The sequence below is a fragment of the Uloborus diversus genome, unplaced genomic scaffold (genome assembly GCF_026930045.1).
Source record: "Uloborus diversus isolate 005 unplaced genomic scaffold, Udiv.v.3.1 scaffold_1371, whole genome shotgun sequence".
Taxonomy (NCBI): Eukaryota; Metazoa; Arthropoda; class Arachnida; order Araneae; family Uloboridae; genus Uloborus; species Uloborus diversus.
This window is the reverse complement of record NW_026558067.1, coordinates 20,824-43,345: the sequence shown is the minus strand read 5'-3', so window position 1 is coordinate 43,345 and position 22,522 is coordinate 20,824. Positions and strand designations below refer to the sequence as shown.

Below are 22,522 nucleotides of genomic sequence, written 5' to 3'. Positions count from 1 at the left end.
TGGAATCATTAAAAATCGAGACAAAAAGTCTTCAATGTTAACATTTTTATGCGTTAGGTGTGTCTATATATACTATATGTGTGTGTGTGTGTGTGTGTGTGTGTTAGGGCAATGTGCTAATCCGGGCCCCTCCCGAAAAAAAATTCTGGATACGGCCTTGTCCCTATTAATATAAAATTGCATATTTACGACTTCAATATAAAAATATTGTAACGGATCCTGCGCGACTTCCAACTTTCTTGAAAGGACGACACAGTTCTTGATTAAAAAGACAGGAAATTTATTTACACTATGTACAGGAAAGAGCGTCAACAACTGCTAAATTAATCATCAGCAATTAAGCAAATATCACACAACACCGTAAACTCAACGGTTACACACGTATTTACTTCCAAATACGAAAAACAACACAGCGAAATGCCTCGCAATAAACAGAGCTAATACACTCTCAGTACAAATTCTCAATCGAAACTAACTTTTTATCACGCGGGACGCTTTTATAAACATCGAAAAGAGATCTCTCAACTATTCCAGAAAATGCTACACCGTTCCACACTTTTATTTCTTTTCATTCACAAATCTTATCAATGAAAAATAGGGGGACCGTATACTTCAATCGATCGTATAGGGGCTGTATATTCATTACAGGAAATTATTTACAGGTTACGTTACTACAATAATTACTATTTACAGAATTTGTAACATTGCCCTCTTCCTAAGGACTGCACGTCCCGGGCAGTACAATCCTAAGAAAGGGTTCAAACTTTGCTCCCAAGTTCACAAATGCACACAATAATAGCCAATAATACATAGAAAACACAATAATAACAAGAAATATTACTAAACATTAAAAGCAAAAAAAATTTTCTACAACTTGTATGTTATCAACCATGATTGTTTACGTAATATTCATGAACTATGGCCATAGTTCATGAATATTAACCAATCATAACATTTATGGGGCTAACCGATCATAATGTACAACCCTAGGTTTTGCATTAGGTGATTTTTGGATCCTCACTACGACGTCATTCAGTCGGTTAAGGACTTTGTAGGGTCCATTCCAATGCGACTGCAATTTGGGTGAAAGACCTTTCCTTCGGATGGGATTCCATAACCAAACCTTGTCGCCTTCGTTGAATTCATGTCCAGTAGACCTTGTGTCGTATCGGGTCTTCATCTTCTCCGCCGCGATGTTGATTCGCTCTCGTGCGAAGTTATGAACGTCTTCCAAAACCGGACCTGGAGATCCTGGATGGGGACAAGAAGGGCCTCACAACATCCTCAGGCGATGAAGGCGCATCCGGAGGACGTCCGAAGACGAGATCACAAGGTAGCCGAAGCTCTCGTCCGAAGAGCATCTGAGATAGGGCATATCCGGTAGTCTCATGGACAGCACTGCGATAGGCCAGCAGGAACAAAGGTAGCTTCTTGTCCCAATTCTGTTGATTTCTGGAGACCATAAGCGAGAGATGATTCAGGATTGTGCGGTTAAATCTCTCCACCATGCCGTCCGATTGTGGGTGTAGTGGTGTCCTAGTTTTCTCAATTCCGAGAATTTGACATAGGCCCTTAAACACAGCAGAGAGGAAATTCCTCCCTTGATCGGAATGGATCTGCAAAGGTGTTCCATATCTCAACATCCAATGCTGGACTAGCGTCTCTGCTACGGTGGTAGCTTCTTGATCTGGAATGGGATATGCTTTCGGCCATTTGGTGAAGTAGTCGATGGAAACAAAAATGTATTTGTTCCCATCAGCAGTTCTTGGTAGAGGACCCAGGATGTCGATCCCAATTCGTTCGAAAGGAGCTCCAACGTTGTACAGATGTAGCTTCCCTCTGCTTCTCTTCTTCGGTCCTTTACGAGCAGCACAGGCGTCACAAGAATGGCACCACTTCTCCACGTCATCCTTCGCCTTGCTCCAGAAGAAGCGCTCCCGAACTTTATTGAGGGTTTTCAAGACACCAAAATGTCCTCCAGTCGCACTACTATGCATTTCTTTCAGAACATATGAAATCCTTGATCGGGGAAGTAGTAACTGCCACCTAGATGTTTTGCCGTCGTCAGATTCCCATTTTCGGTGTAGCACGCCGTTCCGTAATGGAGCGAGTTTCATAAAGCCAACTATCTTTTTGTTGTAGGACTGAAGATGGAAACGTCCTGCCAGCTAGGTCGCCGACTGTCACTCTCCATGAACTCCAAAATTGGTTTTATGTCGGGGTCTTCAAGTTGATCTTTTCGAACTTGGTCGTCACTGCATGGATCAGGTTCTGATGATGTTGGAGTCACTGTCACCTGATAGGCAGTAGGGCTAGTCGTTCCATACTGTTTCTCGATTCGGGAACAATAATTGCAGTTCTCAGGACAGGGTCTCCTTCATAAAGCGTATGCATTACCGTGAGACAACCCTTTTCGGTGCTTGATCTCCATGTCATATTCCTGGAGTCGCTGTATCCACCTGGCTATCTGGCCTTCCGGATTTTTGAAGTTCAAAAGCCAAGTTAACGAGGCATGATCTGTCCGAAGCAGAAATTTTCGGCCGTAGAGGTAATGATGGAAGTGTTCTACAGCTTTCACTATGGCCAGTAACTCCTTTCTGGTGACGCAGTAATTTCGCTCCGACTTTGATAAGCATTTGCTCCAGTAAGCGATGACATGTTCATTGCCGTCAATTTCTTGGGATAAAACAGCTCCGATGTCCTCGTGGCTCGCATCAGTGTCCAGGATAAAGGATTTTTCAGGCTTAGGATACGAGAGAATAGGCGTTGATGTAAAGCCTCCTTCAGTCGTAGAAATGCATCTTCGCATTCTTCGGACCATTCAAACTTTTGCTTGCTCTCCGTCAGCTTATGCAAAGGTCGTGCAATGTTGGAAAAACCCTTCACAAACTTCCTGTAGTACGTGCAGAGCCTCAGGAAACTTCGCAGCTGATGGATGTTTTCGGGACGACTCCAACTCTTGACCGCAGATACCTTCTCTGGATCGGTTTGTACACCCTCAGAAGAGATTATGTGACCAAGGTAGTTCATTTCCCGGCGAAACAAATTACATTTGGACGGGCTTAACTTCAGATTGGCTTCCTTAAGCTTTTGCAGCACCTTCCTAAGATTTGCCAGATGTTCTTCGAAACTGCGTCCCACGATGATAATATCGTCTAAGTAGACCAGACAGGATTCGTAGGAAAGTCCTCTTAACACTGTCTCCATAAGACGCTCGAACGTAGCTGGTGCATTGCAGAGGCCGAAGGGCATCACTTTAAACTGCCATAAGCCTTGTCCAGTTGTAAACGCTGTCTTCTCTCGGTCATCAGGGTGTATCTCAACCTGCCAGTAGCCGCTCTTCAAGTCCAGGGTAGAAAACCACTTGTGTCCGGAAAGAGTGTCCAAGGTGTCATCTATCCGTGGAAGAGGGTAACTGTCTTTCTCGGTGATTTCATTCAGCCGTCGGTAATCGACACAAAATCTGGTGGAGCCATCTTTCTTTCGGACAAGACGATGGGAGAGGCCCAAGGACTGGATGAAGGTTCGATTACATCATTCTTCTTCATCTCTTTCAGGAGGGTCTCAACCTCTTCCTTCTTGGCGAATGGTAGTCGTCTTGGATGCTGTTTAATAGGGGGGTATTCTCCAGTGTGAATCCTATGCTGCGTTAAATTCGTACGGCCAACATCCTCCGATGTAGATGAAAACAGATGCTTGAAGTCATCGAACAATAGTTCCACAGCAGTTCTTTGATCTTTCGATATAAATGACGCACTCCCAATTAACTTCGATGTCAAGGACTCAGAAGACACAGTCTCGGGGGAATTGATTTACTGGCGTACAGGTTGCTAACACTTCACCTTTCCGGATATTCTTTGGCCTTTCACTCACGTTGGCGACTCTCACAGGAATTACATCCTTAGAAATGTCCACAAGCGTAGATGCTTAGATGCTACCAGCACTCCTTTTAGGTTATTGCTTAGGTTAGGGTATCGAATGAGTCCAAATCGAAAACAATTGCTTTCTTCAATGGAGACAGGTCTTAATGATTCTGACCTTGAGGGAATCGATAAATCTGTTTGGGCTATTATTTGATGAGCGGATTTTACATCATTTTCAGCGTTGAAGGTGGCTATGTCTTCTCTCATCGAGTGCAGTTCATTGGTCTTGAAGTCCAAGGTGAAGTCATATTTCTTTAAAAAGTCCAATCCGAGAATGAAGGGGTCCGTGATATCAGCGACGAATGCCGTATGATGGTAGGTGGCATTCCCAAACACTATTTCCAAGTCCACTTTACCTTCAATCTCAATTTTGTCACTTATCACAGTTTGGAGACTTACGCGTGGCGATATCCAAAACAGTTTCAATCCAAATTCACGAGCCACATCTGTCCTAATCATTGTCACATAGGCTCCAGTGTCGACAATCAGTCTGCAGGGATTCCCATTTACATGTGCGTAAATGAAAAGTCCATTACTGCCGCTACTAGAAGAGGAAATCTGCAGAGCTCTGGTGGTGGTGATTTCCTTCCCTCGCGTAGCTTGGCGAGCCGGACTACTCCTTCGCAGGTGCCCTTCCAGCACTTCCGCATTTCCAGCACTTCTGCTCTTGTTTCTTTTGGGATGTTATGCTGTTCAGATGTCTTGCCAAGTCACCGAGTTGTCTCTCAAATTCATCGAGGTGGGACGACCTGGAATCAGACTCATCAGCTTCCTGAATCCGGATTAGATGGCGATCCACACGGGTTGCTTCTTGGGCTGCCTCGTATCTCATCCCGTATATCAAAGCGGATTTCAGGTCGTTTACATTCGCCATCCGGAGGATCTTCTGGATTTCAGGATTTCGAATTCCGTCGATGAAGTAGTTGAGAGCTAGGTTGTCTCGAACATCCGCAGGACAGTCGCAAAAAGCAAGATGAGACAGTCTCTCGACGTCCGCCGCTAGCTCTTGCAGGGTTTCCTCGGTTTTCTGGAAACGGGACTTCAACTGGAGTCGGCTGAAATCTTTCTGGCACTTCTCACCGAAGCGAAGTTCCAACGCAGATGTGAGGGCGGCGAAATCCAGGCGCTGGCTGTCCGGAAGGGTCTGGAGAATGTCCGCTGCGTCACCTCTCAGGGATGCTGCAAGATGACAGGCCTTGGTAACAGAGTCCCTTCCGTTCGTTTCCGCTACTCTCATGAATTGAGTTTTGTAAACCTGCCACAAAGTTTTCTCATCGAATGTGGCAAGTTTAATGGACGGTCGAGCAACCGATGTGGGAGCGCCTAACTGTACAGAGCTGCTTTCCGCGGTCGCCAATCTCCTTTCCATGTTCTTAATTTTCTCATCCACATGATTTTCAACTGTTGCGATACGGTTTTCTACTGTTTCAAATTTTTCATCAAAAGCATCAACTCGATGCTCTATCTCATTAAATTTATTTTCCATCACAGTCTTTACCGAAGTAAGGTCGTTTTTAATTTCCTCTTGGTTAGAAGCTAAATCATTTTTCAGCAACATTAAATAACTTTTCCATTGTTTTTGATTAGCCGCCATATCATTTTTTAATTGTTCTTGATTAGCCGCCATATCACTCTTCACAGAGTTGATTGCGTCAAGAAGTTGTTTTAATTGTTCATCCATTGCGCGAGTAATCACCATACAAATAAAGTCCAAATTCAAAAAGTTTTTATGAAAAAATGTCCGAAGTCACACTTACTCCAAGAAAGTCCTGAAGTAGCCCCACGTTGGGCGCCAATTGTAACGGATCCTGCACGACTTCCAAATTTCTTGAAAGGACAACACAGTTCTTGATTAAAAAGACAGGAAATTTATTTACACTATGTACAGGAAAGAGCGTCAACAACTGCTAAATTAATCATCAGCAATTAAGCAAATATCACACAGCACCGTAAACTCAACGGTTACACACGTATTTACTTCCAAATACGAAAAACAACACAGCGAAATGCCTCGCAATAAACAGAGCTAATACACTCTCAGTACAAATTCTCAATCGAAACTAACTTTTTATCACGCGGGACGCTTTTATAAACATCGGAAAGAGATCTCTCAACTATTCCAGAAAATGCTACACCGTTCCACACTTTCTTATTTCTTTTCATTCACAAATCTTATCAATGAAAAATAGGGGGACCGTGTACTTCAATCGATCGTATAGGGGCTGTATATTCATTACAGGAAATTATTTACAGGTTACGTTACTACAATAATTACTATTTACAGAATTTGTAACAATATTTTAAAAAGAGAACCTCTTACTGGCACCTTCTCCCTTACTTAGTCAAAAACAGCATTATTGGGGCTTGAATTTCAAACAAGTTACAGTCGATCTCTTCGTTCTAAAGCCACTAATGATGTCTTTAAAATATCTTTTCTGTTGATAACCCCCCGAGTCTTACTTTAACCTTCCCCCTTAGGTCACCGAAGACCGTCTAAAAAGAAGCTTGAAAATCTTTCAATTTTCAAAAAATTTGCAGGGAGGAGGAATTTGCAGTCGAATCTATTCCCAAACATTAATGATTTCTAATTTTCCAAGAGAGCTACCTCTAAAATTGACTCCATTTTCAAAAAAAGATTTTTGAGAGAGCTCTAAGATCTCTTCGTGTGTGTTTTTCAAAATTTAATTTCAAAAAAAAAAAAAAAAATCCGGATAGCTCCTAAAGCTTTCCAAATTTTCGTATTGTCCTCAAATATAGGTTTTAAGTACCTTTCAAGAAAGTTCCGCCTAGTAGCCCTCATAGCTCAAATGAACTTCAGTTTTGAAAAAATTTAAGAGAGAACCTTCTCCCTTTTACTAGACTGGTACTAGACATTGTCTAAAAATGCGCTGGCTTCAGTGCCAAGAATTTTTTGAAGAAGAACCGCCAGCAGACCCTTTAACGTTACCAAATTTTGATTTTATAAACTTTTAATTTTGGGAAATTTCCGAAGAAGATCACCGAGCCCTTTTTTTTCCCGTAAAAGCCTGCATTTGCATTTTCAGCTCTGAAATTTTCCGAGAGGAACCTACCCCCCCCCCCTTCCCTAACGTGGAAACTAAAGACAGCTTAAATTTAATTTCAGTTTTGAAAAAAAAAATAATAATGAGGGAACCTTAGTTTTTATTTATTTATTATAATTTTTTTTTTTGGTGCTAATTTTTCCAGAAAATTTGCAAAATTGCGATTTTTGGCCTCAATTTTGAAAGTTTCTTCCGGGGTAATACCTCGAACCTCGCTCAACTTACTCCGAACACTCCCAACGATTATGATCGAAACTGCGTTTTTTATACTTTAATTTTGTAAAAATACCGAGTTAGAATCCCGTTACTGATTCCGTTCTTCCTTTGATGTCAATGAAGAAGGATGATTAAAGGCGAGCAGTTTCATGTCTTTTTCTTAGCCTCAGGGCGAGGGAAGGGTGACAATAGGGTACTGAAATTAATAAATATTCTTCAGCAAAATCCTGCTCCCGCTACCAGACAAAATAATACTTGCCTCAAAGGAATCAGTTTTTCTGCTGAAAATACTTAGTAATTTAATGTATGAGTAAAGTCTTAGGATGCTTTGTCTGTAGCACATAAATCTATTAAATTATTAATCAAAGATTGAATTTTTCGATATTTATTCCCATTTTCTTTCTTTTCTACTTTTTAAAATATATTGTCCTCATTTTCCATATAATTTTTTTTCTTCATTTATTTCTTAATTTCTCCACTTTTTGACTCGCATTTTTTAATTTTTAATAAATATACTAGAGCCCAGGGCCGGATAGACTTAAGGTAACGTATCGTTACTTGCTAACATTAGCATTTGTTAAAAGTTAGTTGGTGATCATCCTCCCTTCCCATCCGCAAGCACAGCACAAAATTTAATGTAAAATGATCAATAGTAAGAAATGCATTAAGTGAAAGGGTGCATAGACATTTAAGAAAATATCAAGAGAGTAACTATCTCGTCATTTGGACAAGGCAATTAAAGCTACTATTTTGTATCTAAGGGGCTATGGAGTCTTATTTTAGCCACGATATGGACAAAACAAATAGATAAAATTCAGGGTTGCACTTCATATGAAATGAAATTGAAGCACTTTTCAAAGAGTTGCAAAGACTTATTTAATGGTACTTGGTTATTTTGTTTCCTAGAATATGGACTTGTTCTAACTTGGTAAGAATCACGTATTTTAAGTAAAAAAAAAAAAACTACATATCTCACTCGCCAATTCTTTTTCAATTACAAGTAATGCGTAGAGTGCAGAAAACTAAAAAGAATAGAGGGAGTATATTAGAGAGAAGAAGCCTTGCACCCAGAACTCTAACAATTTTCTTCGCGTAGCGTTCATGTGTAGTTAAGAATATTGAAAAGTAGGGACTTAGTTTCTGTTTCTCTCATCCCTCCTCTGTGCCATGGCGCCTAACAAACCAGAAATCTTGTAATCAAAACAAATAAACCGAAATAGGAATGTGACGCGTATTTTGTCATCCACAGTGTAATTTGATAATTTTATGTGTTGTATTTCGTGAGTTACAGTTTTAACTATTTTATATTTCACATTCCGTGCAAAAAAATGACTCCAACGCTGTATATGCTATTGTGTGCTGCTCGATTCATTTTAGTCTTTATTCCACAAACTGGGTACATTCACCCCGATGAACATTTCCAAGGACCAGAAATTGTATATGGTAATGAAAGGAATTTCTTTCCTTTATATTTCATTTGGTTTGTGATATATTGTGAGACCTGTATTGTTTCAACAAAGCACGTATTTAGTGGAATAATGTAATGTAACTATTGCCCGGATAAAACACGAGTAAACTTATTTGATAATTCAAACTTCAAAGGTAATTAAATTATGCAATTTTATTCTTGTAAAAAGTTGTTGTTTGGAAACTACTGTCTGTTCCATGATAAGTTCAACCAGATGATCAAATTTTCAAAAATAAAATTTCTAAACAAATAAGATATCATTTTAAAGGTAAAGAGTTGAAAATTTTGATTGCCTGTCTAGAGTTTGATGACTTCAGTTGTAAATAAGTTACTGGAGGTTAAACTAAGGTCAACATCTTGAGTATTTTCAAACCATATTTGGTGACTCTCGAAGTAACTCTGTCTTTTCCAAACAATACATACTAATGTTATGAATTAAGATGAATAACCATTTAAATATACAACGTATTGCTGGTGATGTTGCAAAAATGTGTAAAAATGTAATTCATTTTGATTTGTAAAAGAAATCCTCTTTATGTCCACAGGGTGGCGACAGATCAGGGAAAGTCAGGGAACTTTATTAATCAAGGAAAAGTCAGGGAAATATCAGGGAATTTCGAAAAAATAGCAAAAAATCAGGGAAAATTGATTTTATGAAGGAAAAAATTTTTTTTTTTTGCTTTACAAAATTAAGTACTATAATTCTCTATGCATTTTCCGCCAATTATCTGTTCAAAAAAAAAGTAAAATTAATGAGGTGCGATTATACACTGCCGCATATTTGTGCATCTTTTTTCCTTAACGTCAAAGTATTAAATCTTACTTATTAACCACAGGATGAACTTTCTAAGATTGCTTTTGTGTCTGTTAGGTTGTTTATTTTACCTAGCTTGAAATTTCCTTTCACGCTTTCAATGCTACTTAAAATAAACAACCATGCAGGCAAAGAGGAAGCCTTCATTAATGCCTTAGTGCCTTTGCCTTTATTCTATTGTCACTTAAGTAAATATCTTTATTTTTTTATTGTCAAAATGCTGTATTCCTTCATTAAAACTTATGTTCTTAGAGAAAGGCTTCCTATGAATGGATGTCAAATGGTTTCATCTGTTTTACATAAATATGTCAATTAGTTATATAAGAATAACTACATCACTTCTATTCTTTCATTATTCTGACAACAATTATTATAATGTTTGAAAATTTAGTTCAAAATAATTTCAATTACTTTTTAGTTCTATCATAAAACACATATGTTTTTAAGAGTGATTTTAATAGTTTCTTAAAATTCTTATGCTAAGTGGTTTCTGGAAGTTTTTTTTTTTTTTTTAATTTTCTATAATCTTTCCATGTAGAAAAATTTTATATAGCTACTGTTTTGTAGGGGTTCTTTTTCCAAAAAAATTGACTTGATATGTTTTTTTTTACCATTTTATTAAAAACGTAGCATTTTTCAAAAATATATCTTTAGTTCAACAACTTTACACAACTTAAAACGTTTAAAATACTGCATTTTATACAAACATATAATGGATTTCAAGTAGAGCAAAGAAAGGAAACCATTATCATTGGTAACGTAAATCAGGGAAATTTGGTGAACTTAATCAGGGAAATCGGGGAAAAATCAGGGAACTTTTTTTCACAGTTCCTGTCGCCACCCTGGTCCAACACCAAAATGCGCAATTAATTATGCTGAGCCAATAATTTTAAAGCTACATGCATGTATTTTTGGATACAAAGTAAGATTTTCAATCTTGTTGATGCAACCTGTATTCATTTTGCAACAAGTAAATATTTTTTATTAAAATCTAGGTGTTGGATGTGAAATGTTTTTTAGTCTGATACTGTTACATTCTTTAAACAGCATATGTTTTCAACTGTGTTTCTCTTTTTTTTCCTTTGGCTTTAATTTCAAAGTTGAAGTGAAATATGTATAAAAAACAACTTAGTGAATTTACTGTACATACCTATAAGATTGGTTGGGAATAAGTGGGACCCCTTTTGAGAATAGTTCATTTTTAAAAACATATAGAAATGTTTTGAAAAAAAAAATAAATAAATAAAACTTATTGTCTTACTTTATCTTGAGGACATTATTAATAAACAAAATTTCATCATTATTTTCTAAAATAATACTTTAAAAATATTCTTAACGGTTATATTTTTTAAAAAATCGAATGGGTACTTACCCCATATTAAGGGGTAAATGGGTCACCCAGCTTTTATGTAAGTTTAAATGAAGCATATCTAAAAAAGGAATAAGGAAGTCTTACATGATTTAAAGCATGTAAATTTTTAGTGTGAATTACTTTTTGCAAATGCATCCATGTATGAGTTATTTACTGTCTTTTAAATCTGTATCACAGAAAATTTAAAATTAAAAACAAAACAATTTTATTTGCAAGGGTGGCCCAATAGGGGGGGGGGGGGGTCATGACACAGACTGCACTATTGATATTTTTAGGGGGGTGGTGTTTTCAGTGGAGTTTTTCACTCTTTTGGGGGATCGCAATATTTAGGGGAGAGGGTGCATCCTTGCTCTCGGGTGGGGGAGGGGGAGGGCACCCCTGGTCATTTGGGACAGTTATTGAAAATTGCCTACTGGTATATATTTTACTTTTACACATAAAGGTGCGTTAAATGAAGTTTAATACAGTTGATCAAGATCAATTTTGGCAAATTAGCGAAAACTATAAGTTGAAAAAGAAATTGGAAACCTAAATGATTGCGTCTATGTAAAGTTGGCTAAGGAAGAACCATTATTACTTCATCCTCAGTGAGTATTTCGACATCATCTGCACCATGCAGATAAAAAGTGTCACTATTTCTATTCGCTCTTACAAATTCAACAGTATTTTTTTGTTTGCATCATGAACTTCTAACATTAGACCTACTTAAATCGAAATTATTTTATTTCATGTATGTTTCACAAATACATAATCACCAACTTTAGCAACTTTTGTATCTGAACTATCAATTCCTTCTAAGTCATCATAGTTGTTTTGTATTTCACTAATACAAATATTTCATCAGAGTTGCTTTGAATTTTCAAATCCTTACTGATGTGGGATACTCACTTACCCCATAGTGGGGGACCTACTTACCTCTTATAGCAAAAATTTATGGGGTAAGTGGGACCCCTCCTTTAAAACATTTATTGATAATATTTTATTCAAAAAATTCTGCTTGCAGTATGCACTTTAAGTTAAACTGTACATGAAGGTTTATTGATCATAAAAAAACAATAATAACTAACCTGAAAACACTGCTTTAAAAAATGTTGCTTGAACTCGCAAAAATGTTATTCAGATTTTTTTTCTTTTTTTGAATAAAGAGTCTGACCTAGAAAAAAAAATTCCACAAAACCAAAATATATGCAAAGCCAATCACTGTGATGAACAATGACATGATAAATGTTAAAAAGTATAAACACCATGTGCGTATTTCAGCTTTTGGGGGAGTGACCCACTTCCCCCAACCAGCCCTACTTCTGAATTTACTTTATAAATTTTGTTTCAGTATATGTTCAGCATATTTATTGAATCCTCCATGACTGATGAGCTCTGGATTCATCATTTGTCTTTTCCTATTAAATTGCTGCTTGTATTTTCCTTTTTCTCATCATTATTTTTTTGTATAAATTGTTTAAAACTTGTTATTTGGCTTGTATACTTTTTATATTTACTTGGCTTTTTAGTTTTGCTGCATTGCGCATCTATGGGCTTTTGATGTGGTCTTTTCAATATTTTTCACTTTTATTATAATTATTAGCTTATAATTTAAATATTTAAAACTGTGATCATTGTTGTGTATTTACATTTAAGAGCAATAGTTTACGTCCAATATGAACAATTCACGTCTAATGCCGAAAACTTAGATCTGACACCAAGGTGGAAATATTTTTTAAATAATTTTATTCTCAATAATATCATTTGAAAACTGAAATATTCTTCAATCATGAGTATACTTAAGAATTAAGTTGTTTTAGTATATTAAAATGTAAACTAGTTCACTGATTTTTAATAATTTTTATGTGAGCCATCAATTTTACTATTTGTGTATTTACGCCTGACACCAACTCTTGAAATTTTTTTTATTTTATACTTTAGGGATCTATTTTGAAAACAAATATATCTTTTTATTTAGTGATATGTAGTATCTTGTAAGTAAATTTAATGGTCCAAAAAATTGGAAAAAAAAAAAAAAAAAAAAACTAGCACTAAGAATTCATAATGCTGCAAATTTTCACTGCTTGTCTCTGGGGGGGGGGGGGAGGGGGCTTACAGATTTTGTTGCAGGGGGGGGGGGGGCAAATTTTTTAGATCTGGGCCTGAAAGTGATTTTTAAATTATTGGTGAGATCTGGAAGATTTAGTGGCTCCCATTTGACCAATAGGATGCAGATTGAATATTATTGGTATAGAACTTCTTAAACCTCTAAATTGATTGTGCTTACTATGGTTATCTGCCCGAATCAATTTCATGAGGAAGGAAACATTGATATTCTGATTTCATTTATCCTGACTGGCCCTACATGAGCATTTATATAGGTACTTCAGAACAAAATACATGGTAGTCATGAAGCAGTAGCGTTGCCGGAAGGGGGGGGGATCCATATTGTCAATACTTATACCTAGTAGTGAGATGTTCTTATACCAAAATGGTCATGGCGCAGAATGCACCATTTAAATTTTTCGGGGAGTTTTTTTAAGGGATACTTTTTTCCTTTTTTTGGATTCTTTGTGGTATTTGCGGGAGGGGGTTACCCCTGCTCTTGGGATGATGAGCACCCACAATATTGGGTACTTTTTTGGTCTGAGATCATTAGATAGGGCAAAAAATCTTTGGTTATAAAAATAATAAACCAAAACTGGCTAATAAAGTGGACCAGTATGTCTTCATGCTTATTAGTCCATAGGGCCAGTTATTTTTTTAAAAAAAGATTTCTAATGCTGGTTAAACAGATCGAGATTTCAAAACTTTGTGGGATTTAATATGTTTAGTATTTTGTTTTTAATAAACAAATGCTTCAATTTGAAACTTTGAACGATGTAATAAACATTTACATGAACCTTCACTAATTATACCCGCAGAGATGTATGCATTTCTTTCAAAAATACAAATTTTATTTGAAAGTTTTCAGCTCACAGCACCCAGTTTTCCGTCAAAAGTTACTAAACTTTCAGAATATGGGACAGCATACAATAGAAACATAATAACAAAGTTTGAAATTAAAAGATTGAAAATTTAATGAAATGTGAACGCTTTAAAAGCCCTTACAATTTGTTTCCTATTCAAAAAATATTGAAATTCAGCTCGTTAAATTCTGATACCTTTTTTAATTTTAAAGATATTGAGCTGGAGTTTTATTATGAGTTGCAGGATCTACTTGTGCTTTGGATTATCAAAGTCATAAATTGCTATCTTTCACACATGCACAGTGAAAAATTGCTTTAAACGCTCACATTTCATCAAGTTTTCAATATTTTAACTTCAAATTTTATTAATATTTTTCTCTTGTGTATGCTGTCAAATATTCTGAAAGTTTAGTAACGTTTGAAGGAAAACTCTGTGAATTATGAACCACAAATCTTCAAATGAAATTTGTATTTTTGAAAGAAATGTTTATAGCTCTGTGGGTGTAAGAGATACTTTCACGAAAATATAAAAATAAATTCTGCATAGTTTGTTAACCTATTTCTAAAATTTACAGCTTATTTCCAGCTATTTACAATGAAGGATGATCAAAAACCTTTTTTTTTTTGTTTTCTCAATTTGTTGCTGGTCCCTTAAATGAATAGTAGACTTCATTTTTATTGGAAAAAGACAGTTGGAGTATACCTTTTATGTGAAACAATTACAAAGCAATTGATCTCTTATTTCTCAAGAAATCCATAAAAATGAGAATTTTTGAAAGTGCCCCAATACTTATGGTCATATAATGTAAATGCCTAATGTGAATTTGTGATAAGCACATAACTAATAGAATGTAAAGTTATTTATAGGGTAATCCTCAAACCAGATAAGTATACTTTTCACCCAAAATTATCTTTAGCTGTTTGAAGGCATTTCTTTCTTGAGAATGTCTGAGGCTATCCTTAGTACCTGTTAAGTTGGTGATTTATCTATTCCTCAGCAAAACTGTTTGTTCTACGACATATGAGGCAGTGAGAAGCAAAGGGAAGTAAGTGGACATTTTCAAGTTTTGAGTAAAACCGGTTTAAAGATAACATCCTAGGTAGGCTTTCATTGAAATTTTTTTTCTAAATCATTCTGTATAGCAGCACCTACCAGGGCTACTAGTACCATCTCTTGCCCCAAGACAGAGGAGTGATTCACCTACCATGTGTACTGGTCACCCCCAAATTTTTAATCTTGCCACTTACATCCCTTTGCTTCTGACTGCCTCATATGTAGAAGGGGAATGTGGGACAAAGTGAAATTTTGAAATAGTTACTCTGCTTTTAGCGCCACCTATCTGATAATATTTTAACTATATAGTAGCACATGTAGTATATTCCAGTCAGTAAAAAAAATACCACCAAAGATTAAAGTATATCCAAAAACAGGCAGTTTTCGAAAATTGATACTCATTTTGTAATTTTTTGTTGTAAGTCAAAAATTATTTTTCTTATAATAAAATGATGATTTTGTATCAACATTTTAAATATTAATTGAGACCTTATAATATTCGGTGAAGTATTTATTTAGTTAATATTAAGCTTATTTGTGTTTTAAATATTTTGTACAATTAGTCAAGTATTGTGAGGCTGTGAAAAGTTGAGTTCTGACTGAAAATTTTTATCTCTGTTTTGAAAATAGGGGGGGGGGGTAATTAGCACTAAATTGAGTTGAGAAACTTTCTTAGTAGTTCTTCAAAAATATTCTAACTAAAATCTGAGCCAATAACACGTCTATTTTTCACTAAACTCCCCTAAAACAGGTAAACATTGCCAAGGTCACAGCACATCTAACCAGAGCTACACTATACATGTGGGGCAAAGTGAAATAGTTTATTCTGTTTACTCACTCAATCATTTACTAAATCACTTACGTATTTATTTATTAACTAACTCATTTGCATTCATTCAGTTAGTAATTTACTTATTTATTCATTCATTCAATTATTTTTTTATTCATTCTTTTACTCACTCTCATTTATTTAAAACTAATTAATTTATTTAAGTTTTCATTTACTGTTTCACTACAATTTAGCAGACCAGACGGGTGACCGAAGCAATGGTTCGGAACCTTGCCTCGCGTTCAATCTTCAAGTTATTCCGAACCATTGCTTCGGTCACTCGTCTGGTCTGCTAATTCTATATTAGCTACCAGTTTGTTTCGCACTCTTGGCTTCCTTAAGAGGTTTTCCATCTCCAGCTCAGTCACTTTCCTATGCCGAGCTGATGAGTGCTAATAAGCACGAAACTGCAGTCCTCGGCTGGAAATGACTGAGCTGGCGGTGTATTTCACGTAATCTTGACATAGTAGAAAGAATTATAGATTCAAGTTAACAAAACCAACTTCAATTAGATATACCATTTCCGACATCATTTGAATTAATGATTTCTTTGGTTTTTCAATATTTTAATCAATTTACTTTTTGTGCATTGTTTCATTAATTTAACCCTCATGTTTAATCAAATCTGAACCTCAAATGACATTTACATTTGTAATGTCTGATTAAAATATTTTTGGCAGTTTTTACATATTATTAGGAATGCAAATAAGATGTTTAAAATGTATATTCAGTCAACTCGCAATAACTCAAAGCCTTATAGTTTGAATATTCCTTAATCTCAAAGTTTTCCTTGGGTTCGTAACTTTGGGGAAGGCTGGGGGAACATCCCATAACTCAAACTACCAATAACTCAAAGGTTTTAGAGTTCAAGTTATTGAGAATTGACTATATTTTTCCTGTGAAACATGTAAGATTTAAATATGTGCAATGTAGAACAAAGATCAATAAAAGATCAACAAACATCATATTATATGAAACATAGTAAGGTAATACATAAAAAGTAGTCGAAAACTTTGTACTGCATAGTGAATAAAATATGACAACGTATTAAAGTACAAATTCAGAATGAAAAACGGTTAAAAAACCAGCAAACAGCTGTTTTGGCACTCTAAAATACAAGTGCCATCATCAGTGCAATTAAAAACGAAGACAGGTTCAACCCGACTAAAACACAGTCGAGGCGAACATTGGAATGAGAGACGAGTTGTAAAAGATATGAGAGCAGTACCGGAAACGATGACGTCAAGGTTACGTCAGAACTACAGAGGACAGTTGCACTCAGGAGAAAACGTCATAGACAAAAAATAAATCAAATAACAGACTTCCAAACATTAGGAAAAGGGGGAGTGCTAGACAAATCATTGACGATTAAATTAGCATTTTTCCATATGTAATATGACTCCCAAAAATCTGAATCATGTATAGACGAACACTCGTGAATAACTTTGGCGGAAGAAAAAATAAAATTATGACCACAAGACCAACAATGTTGAGCAATAGAGGAGCGTTTGAGATCCTGTTTTTTGACGTAATTTTCGTGTTCTTTTATCCGGAATTTGAGGGATCGTCGAGTCTGCCCAATGTAGGCCAATTTGCACTGGCAGGAAACACTATAAATGCCCCATTTGTCAAGGTTCTGAACAGGGTGTTTAAGCTGTGAAAATTTTAATTTATTAACAGGAGAAAAAGTGACGGAAAAATGAAACTTTTTTAAGATTTTGGCAATTTGTAGACTGATTTTAGGAAAAAAGGGTAAGACAACGGAACTCGAATAGTTCACAGGAGCAAGTGTTTGATTTTTGTTAGCTGAGCTACATAGCTTCATATAAATGTTATCAATAATATCTGATGTGAATCCCCGAAAAACCGCAATACCTCGTAGGTAATTCAGTTCTGATGAAAGTAAATTGGAATTTGAACAAATGGCTAAAGCACGGTAAATAAAAGATCTAAAAGCAGCCAATTTTTGTTTAGGAGGGTGAACGGATAACTTGTGGGGGGGAAGAGAAACAGCAAAGGGTTTATGGAAAACAGTAGTTGTAAACATATTGTTATGACGAGTGATGGACACATCAAGAAAAGTAAGATGATTTCCAGATTCCAATTCAACAGTAAATTGAATATGTGGGTCAATAGTATTTAGGATGGATAAAAGGTTATCAAGGTCACTGACAGACGAGTCCAAAAGCACAAAAATGTCGTCAACGTACCTGACGTACATGCACTATTTCGAACTTAAATTATTTAAAATTATACAATTTGATTTTTACGTCAGGTACGTTGACGACATTTTTGTGCTTTTGGACTCGTCTGTCAGTGACCTTGATAACCTTTTATCCATCCTAAATACTATTGACCCACATATTCAATTTACTGTTGAATTGGAATCTGGAAATCATCTTTCTTTTCTTGATGTGTCCATCACTCGTCATAACAATATGTTTACAACTACTGTTTTCCGTAAACCCTTTGCTGTTTCTCTTCCCCCACACAAGTTATCCGTTCACCCTCCTAAACAAAAATTGGCTGCTTTTAGATCTTTTATTTACCGTGCTTTAGCCATTTGTTCAAATTCCAATTTACTTTCATCAGAACTGAATTACCTACGAGGTATTGCGGCTGATCGGGGATTCACATCAGATATTATTGATAACATTTATAAGAAGCTATGTAGCTCAGCTAACAAAAATCAAACACTTGCTCCTGTGAACTATTCGAGTTCCGTTGTCTTACCCTTTTTTCCTAAAATCAGTCTACAAATTGCCAAAATCTTAAAAAAGTTTCATTTTTCCGTCACTTTTTCTCCTGTTAATAAATTAAAATTTTCACAGCTTAAACACCCTGTTCAGAACCTTGACAAATGGGGCATTTATAGTGTTTCCTGCCAGTGCAAATTGGCCTACATTGGGCAGACTCGACGATCCCTCAAATTCCGGATAAAAGAACACGAAAATTACGTCAAAAAACAGGATCTCAAACGCTCCTCTATTGCTCAACATTGTTGGTCTTGTGGCCATAATTTTATTTTTTCTTCCGCCAAAGTTATTCACGAGTGTTCGTCCATACATGATTTAGATTTTTGGGAGTCATATTACATATGGAAAAATGCTAATTTAATCGTCAATGATTTGTCTAGCACTCCCCCTTTTCCTAATGTTTGGAAGTCTGTTATTTGATTTATTTTTTGTCTATGACGTTTTCTCCTGAGTGCAACTGTCCTCTGTAGTTCTGACGTAACCTTGACGTCATCGTTTCCGGTACTGCTCTCATATCTTTTACAACTCGTCTCTCATTCCAATGTTCGCCTCGACTGTGTTTTAGTCGGGTTGAACCTGTCTTCGTTTTTAATTGCACTGATGATGGCACTTGTATTTTAGAGTGCCGAAACAGCTGTTTGCTGGTTTTTTAACCGTTTTTCATTCTGAATTTGTACTTTAATACGTTGTCATATTTTATTCACATAGTAAGGTAAGTTGAAATCATTTTGACTAACATTTGTGTATTTTATTTGTAGGTGATATGCTAAATTTTGCGGTGCATCGAACATGGGAGTTCAATTCTTTGAATCCTATTAGAAGTATTTTCTTCCCATACCTTATAACTGGTATAGCTTCATTATTATCACTTTTGATAGACACAAATTATTTGTATGGCACAAAATGGTACCCATATTTATTACTTATTCTACCGAGAGTTTTACTATGTTTTCTTTCATTTGCTAATGACTTTTGTCTCTATATGATTTGTAAGATGTTGAAAAGAAATCACTCTGTGAGTCTGACAGTATTTGCTTCATCATATGTCACTATTGTTTATCTTACAAGAACATTTTCTAACTCAATTGAAGCTTTGATATTTACATTTTTTGTATTTTTACTCTGTGAAATACGTTATTTGTTTGATAAAATTAATGAAGAAAATCTGTCAAACAGTAAACTCAGAAAGCTCCTACTCGTAACTTACATGCTTGGAATAACGTTGACTCTTGGAATTTTTAACAGGCCAACATTTATTTGTTTTGCAATTTATCCTCTAACAGTTTGGATTTATTCACTGTCAAAAACAAAATGCAACTGCATTACAAAATTGAAATTGTTCTGTTCCTTCTGTTTAAGTATATTGTCTTTGTCAATTTGTTTAATTTCAATTGATTCTTTTTACTATACCAAAGGTAATTTCCTTTTCAATATTATAGCAGAAAAAAATTTGAAGGGTCTAGTTTTAACTCCTGTAAATTTTCTCTTGTATAATACGAATAAAGCAAATTTAGGAGCTCATGGATTGCATCCGTTATGGCTACACATTTGTGTTAACATTCCACTATTGTTTTCCGTTTATGGGGTTGTCATTTTGCTGCATTTTCTCAAAATTTTAAGAAACACAGCTCATAAGTGGGATTACATGTTCCATGTGTTATTATTTGTAACACCATTACTTTTGTTGTCCCTTATACCACATCAAGAACCAAGATTTTTAGTTCCTCTTATTACACCTTTGAGTCTCTTATGTTCTTATCATTTTTTGCACTACTACCTAAAAAATAAGTTTTTCATCTGCTTGTGGTGTATATTTAATATTGGTGGTGTAATTTTTTATGGTTTTTTCCATCAAGGTGGTGTCTTTTTGTCTTTGTCTCATATTCATACTTTTATCCATGCTCAAAACAACAGTGTAGTTGTGTATTATAAAACTTTCATGCCTCCTTATTATCTGCTAGCTATGAAAGAAAAGCATTTGGTAGGTAACATTCACGATTTTTCTGGAAAAGAGTTGAGTGAATTACAATTTGGAGTTGAAAACATTGTTTCAGGAACTTATCCAGATTCACTTTTCATTGTTGTACCTTTTGAGTTGTCAATATCTGTGCAAAACTTTTCAATATTTTCGAAGTATAAATATGTACAGCATGATTATTTCTTTCCACATTTAAGCACAGAACATATTCCAAAACTGAGTAAAATGATTAATACATTAAAAGATAACTCCACATTAACTAAGAAAGTACATAATTTAAAGAAGATATTTAGTATTTCTATTTTGAGGTATACCAAACTTTGACACTCAGCTAGCTAACATGTTTTTCTTTAAACTTTTATACTCGTTTGCAACCAATGGTTTTTGATGTTTCATTCATATTAATGTATTTAAAAAAAATGGTTCATGGATAACATGTTTTAAAATCCACTTTAATAAATGATAAATTGTGATATTTTACTAATGTTGTTATATTTCTTTTATGTTTCACCATCAAATATACACTACAAATATTTTTGTAGAGTTTCTTATGAAATGAATCATTTTTTGTCTTTGAAACTTTCAGTGACAAAATAAAAATGATTATTTTTAGCAATTTACTTCACTAGAACAGAACCCAGAACTTAGGTTACTGAAAAAAATTGCATTACTATTACTATTATTATTTTTTTTTTTCATGAAGCAGATACACATACTGTACTGGAAGTTAGTTTTCAGTTTTACAGCACAAGAAAATATTTTGTCTTGCATCAGTGGTTTGCCTTGATTAAATTTTTACTAAGGTAATGTAAATCATGCTAAGATTCTCACCTCAAAAAAGCCGGATTTTCCTATTAAAAGCCTTTTTTTAGGTGGTTTAAACCAAAAAAGTCAGTCTGCATTTTTTTTTTTTTTTTGACGAGGCTAAAATTGACACCCCCTGAAACACAGTCATAACTACTAAATAACTAATGTTTATCTTTAATATTTAACAGAAAAGTAATATCAACTTGGGTTTATCAGAATAATAGAAATTTGAAGAGATTAATATTGATTAATATGGTAATAAAAAGTAGTAAAAACCTCATATTAAACAATAACTTTATTAATGAAAATTTTATATAAAATAGCTAGTTCAATTGCATTCAAATTCACTTAAATCCATTATATCAGATCATATTTTTGTTTTTATTTTTAACATTCCATTACAGAAGGCAGGTTTTGCAATTACTACCTATTTCTAACAGTTTTTGGGTATCGTTCAAGTATTATTTTGAATTTTTTTAATTATCAAATTAATATTAATGAAATATAAAATTAAGTGTTAATTGTATTGTATGTTTTCAGTCTCATTTGTATTGTGTACGAAGTTTTATTGCTATTTTGTACAGTTTAAAAATCCTGCTTAATTTCCAGTTTTTATCATTTTCTCCACAGCTTTTGTCACTGACCTGGCAAAAATATTATTTTGTCAGCAAAATAATCTACACTAACGATGATTCATCTTACTGAATGCAAATGTAAACTTATAGAGAAATAACGCCATGAACAGTTATAGTGAAAAGGACAAAACAGCAAAAAAGTAGTTACTCTCCCAAAACCACAACTAACATCTCTCAGCTTGAGAGAAACTTTTTGTACTCAAGTTTAGAATATTCTAGAAATGTGTAAATTGGGTGTATATTAAATAATAGTAACTTCATTGAAGCTAGGAGAAAGCCTGATATTGAAAGATGAATTAATGTTAAAGTTGAACCTGAGGCCCAGACACATGCTCTCCAGTTTTATACATCAACACTTCAAACATTCAGCCATACAGTAATACTTGTTTCCAGGTAGAAGTATGCAGTACACTGTGTAACACTTTGAATATATCGTTGCCTCAGAGCAGCACTAAGACATCTAACCCCATAAATAACACTAATGCCTCCCATAAATACACGAGGATATATTTCATGTGTGTTTAATTTATATTCATAAAAAGATATTTTGGCAAAAAACCACAAAACACATTTGATATATCTCTCAGTATTATATTTCTCAAAAAATATTTATTCTATATAGTATTTTTTTTTAAATATATAATTTCTATGCAAAGTATA

General features: G+C 34.9%; 1 protein-coding gene across 1 annotated transcript; it reads left to right on the top strand.

Annotated features, from left to right (window-relative positions):
- Window positions 1-8,390: 8,390 nt before the first annotated feature.
- LOC129232763 (GPI mannosyltransferase 4-like) lies at window positions 8,391-20,878 on the top strand. Its single transcript, XM_054866865.1, has 2 exons — window positions 8,391-8,644; window positions 19,201-20,878. Exons 1-2 carry the CDS (start codon window positions 8,530-8,532, stop codon window positions 20,742-20,744), a joined length of 1,659 nt encoding a protein of 552 aa, XP_054722840.1. The 5' UTR covers window positions 8,391-8,529; the 3' UTR covers window positions 20,745-20,878.
- The last annotated feature ends 1,644 nt before the right edge of the window (window positions 20,879-22,522 follow it).

What these genes read in the sequence shown, in the direction of transcription:
- LOC129232763 (XM_054866865.1), top strand. Translation starts at nt 8,530, where the DNA reads ATGACTCCAACGCTGTATATGCTATTGTGTGCTGCTCGATTCATTTTA. An exon ending in AGGACCAGAAATTGTATATG is followed by an intron (nt 8,645 to 19,200) that starts GTAATGAAAGGA and finishes TTTTATTTGTAG; the next exon opens with GTGATATGCTAAATTTTGCG.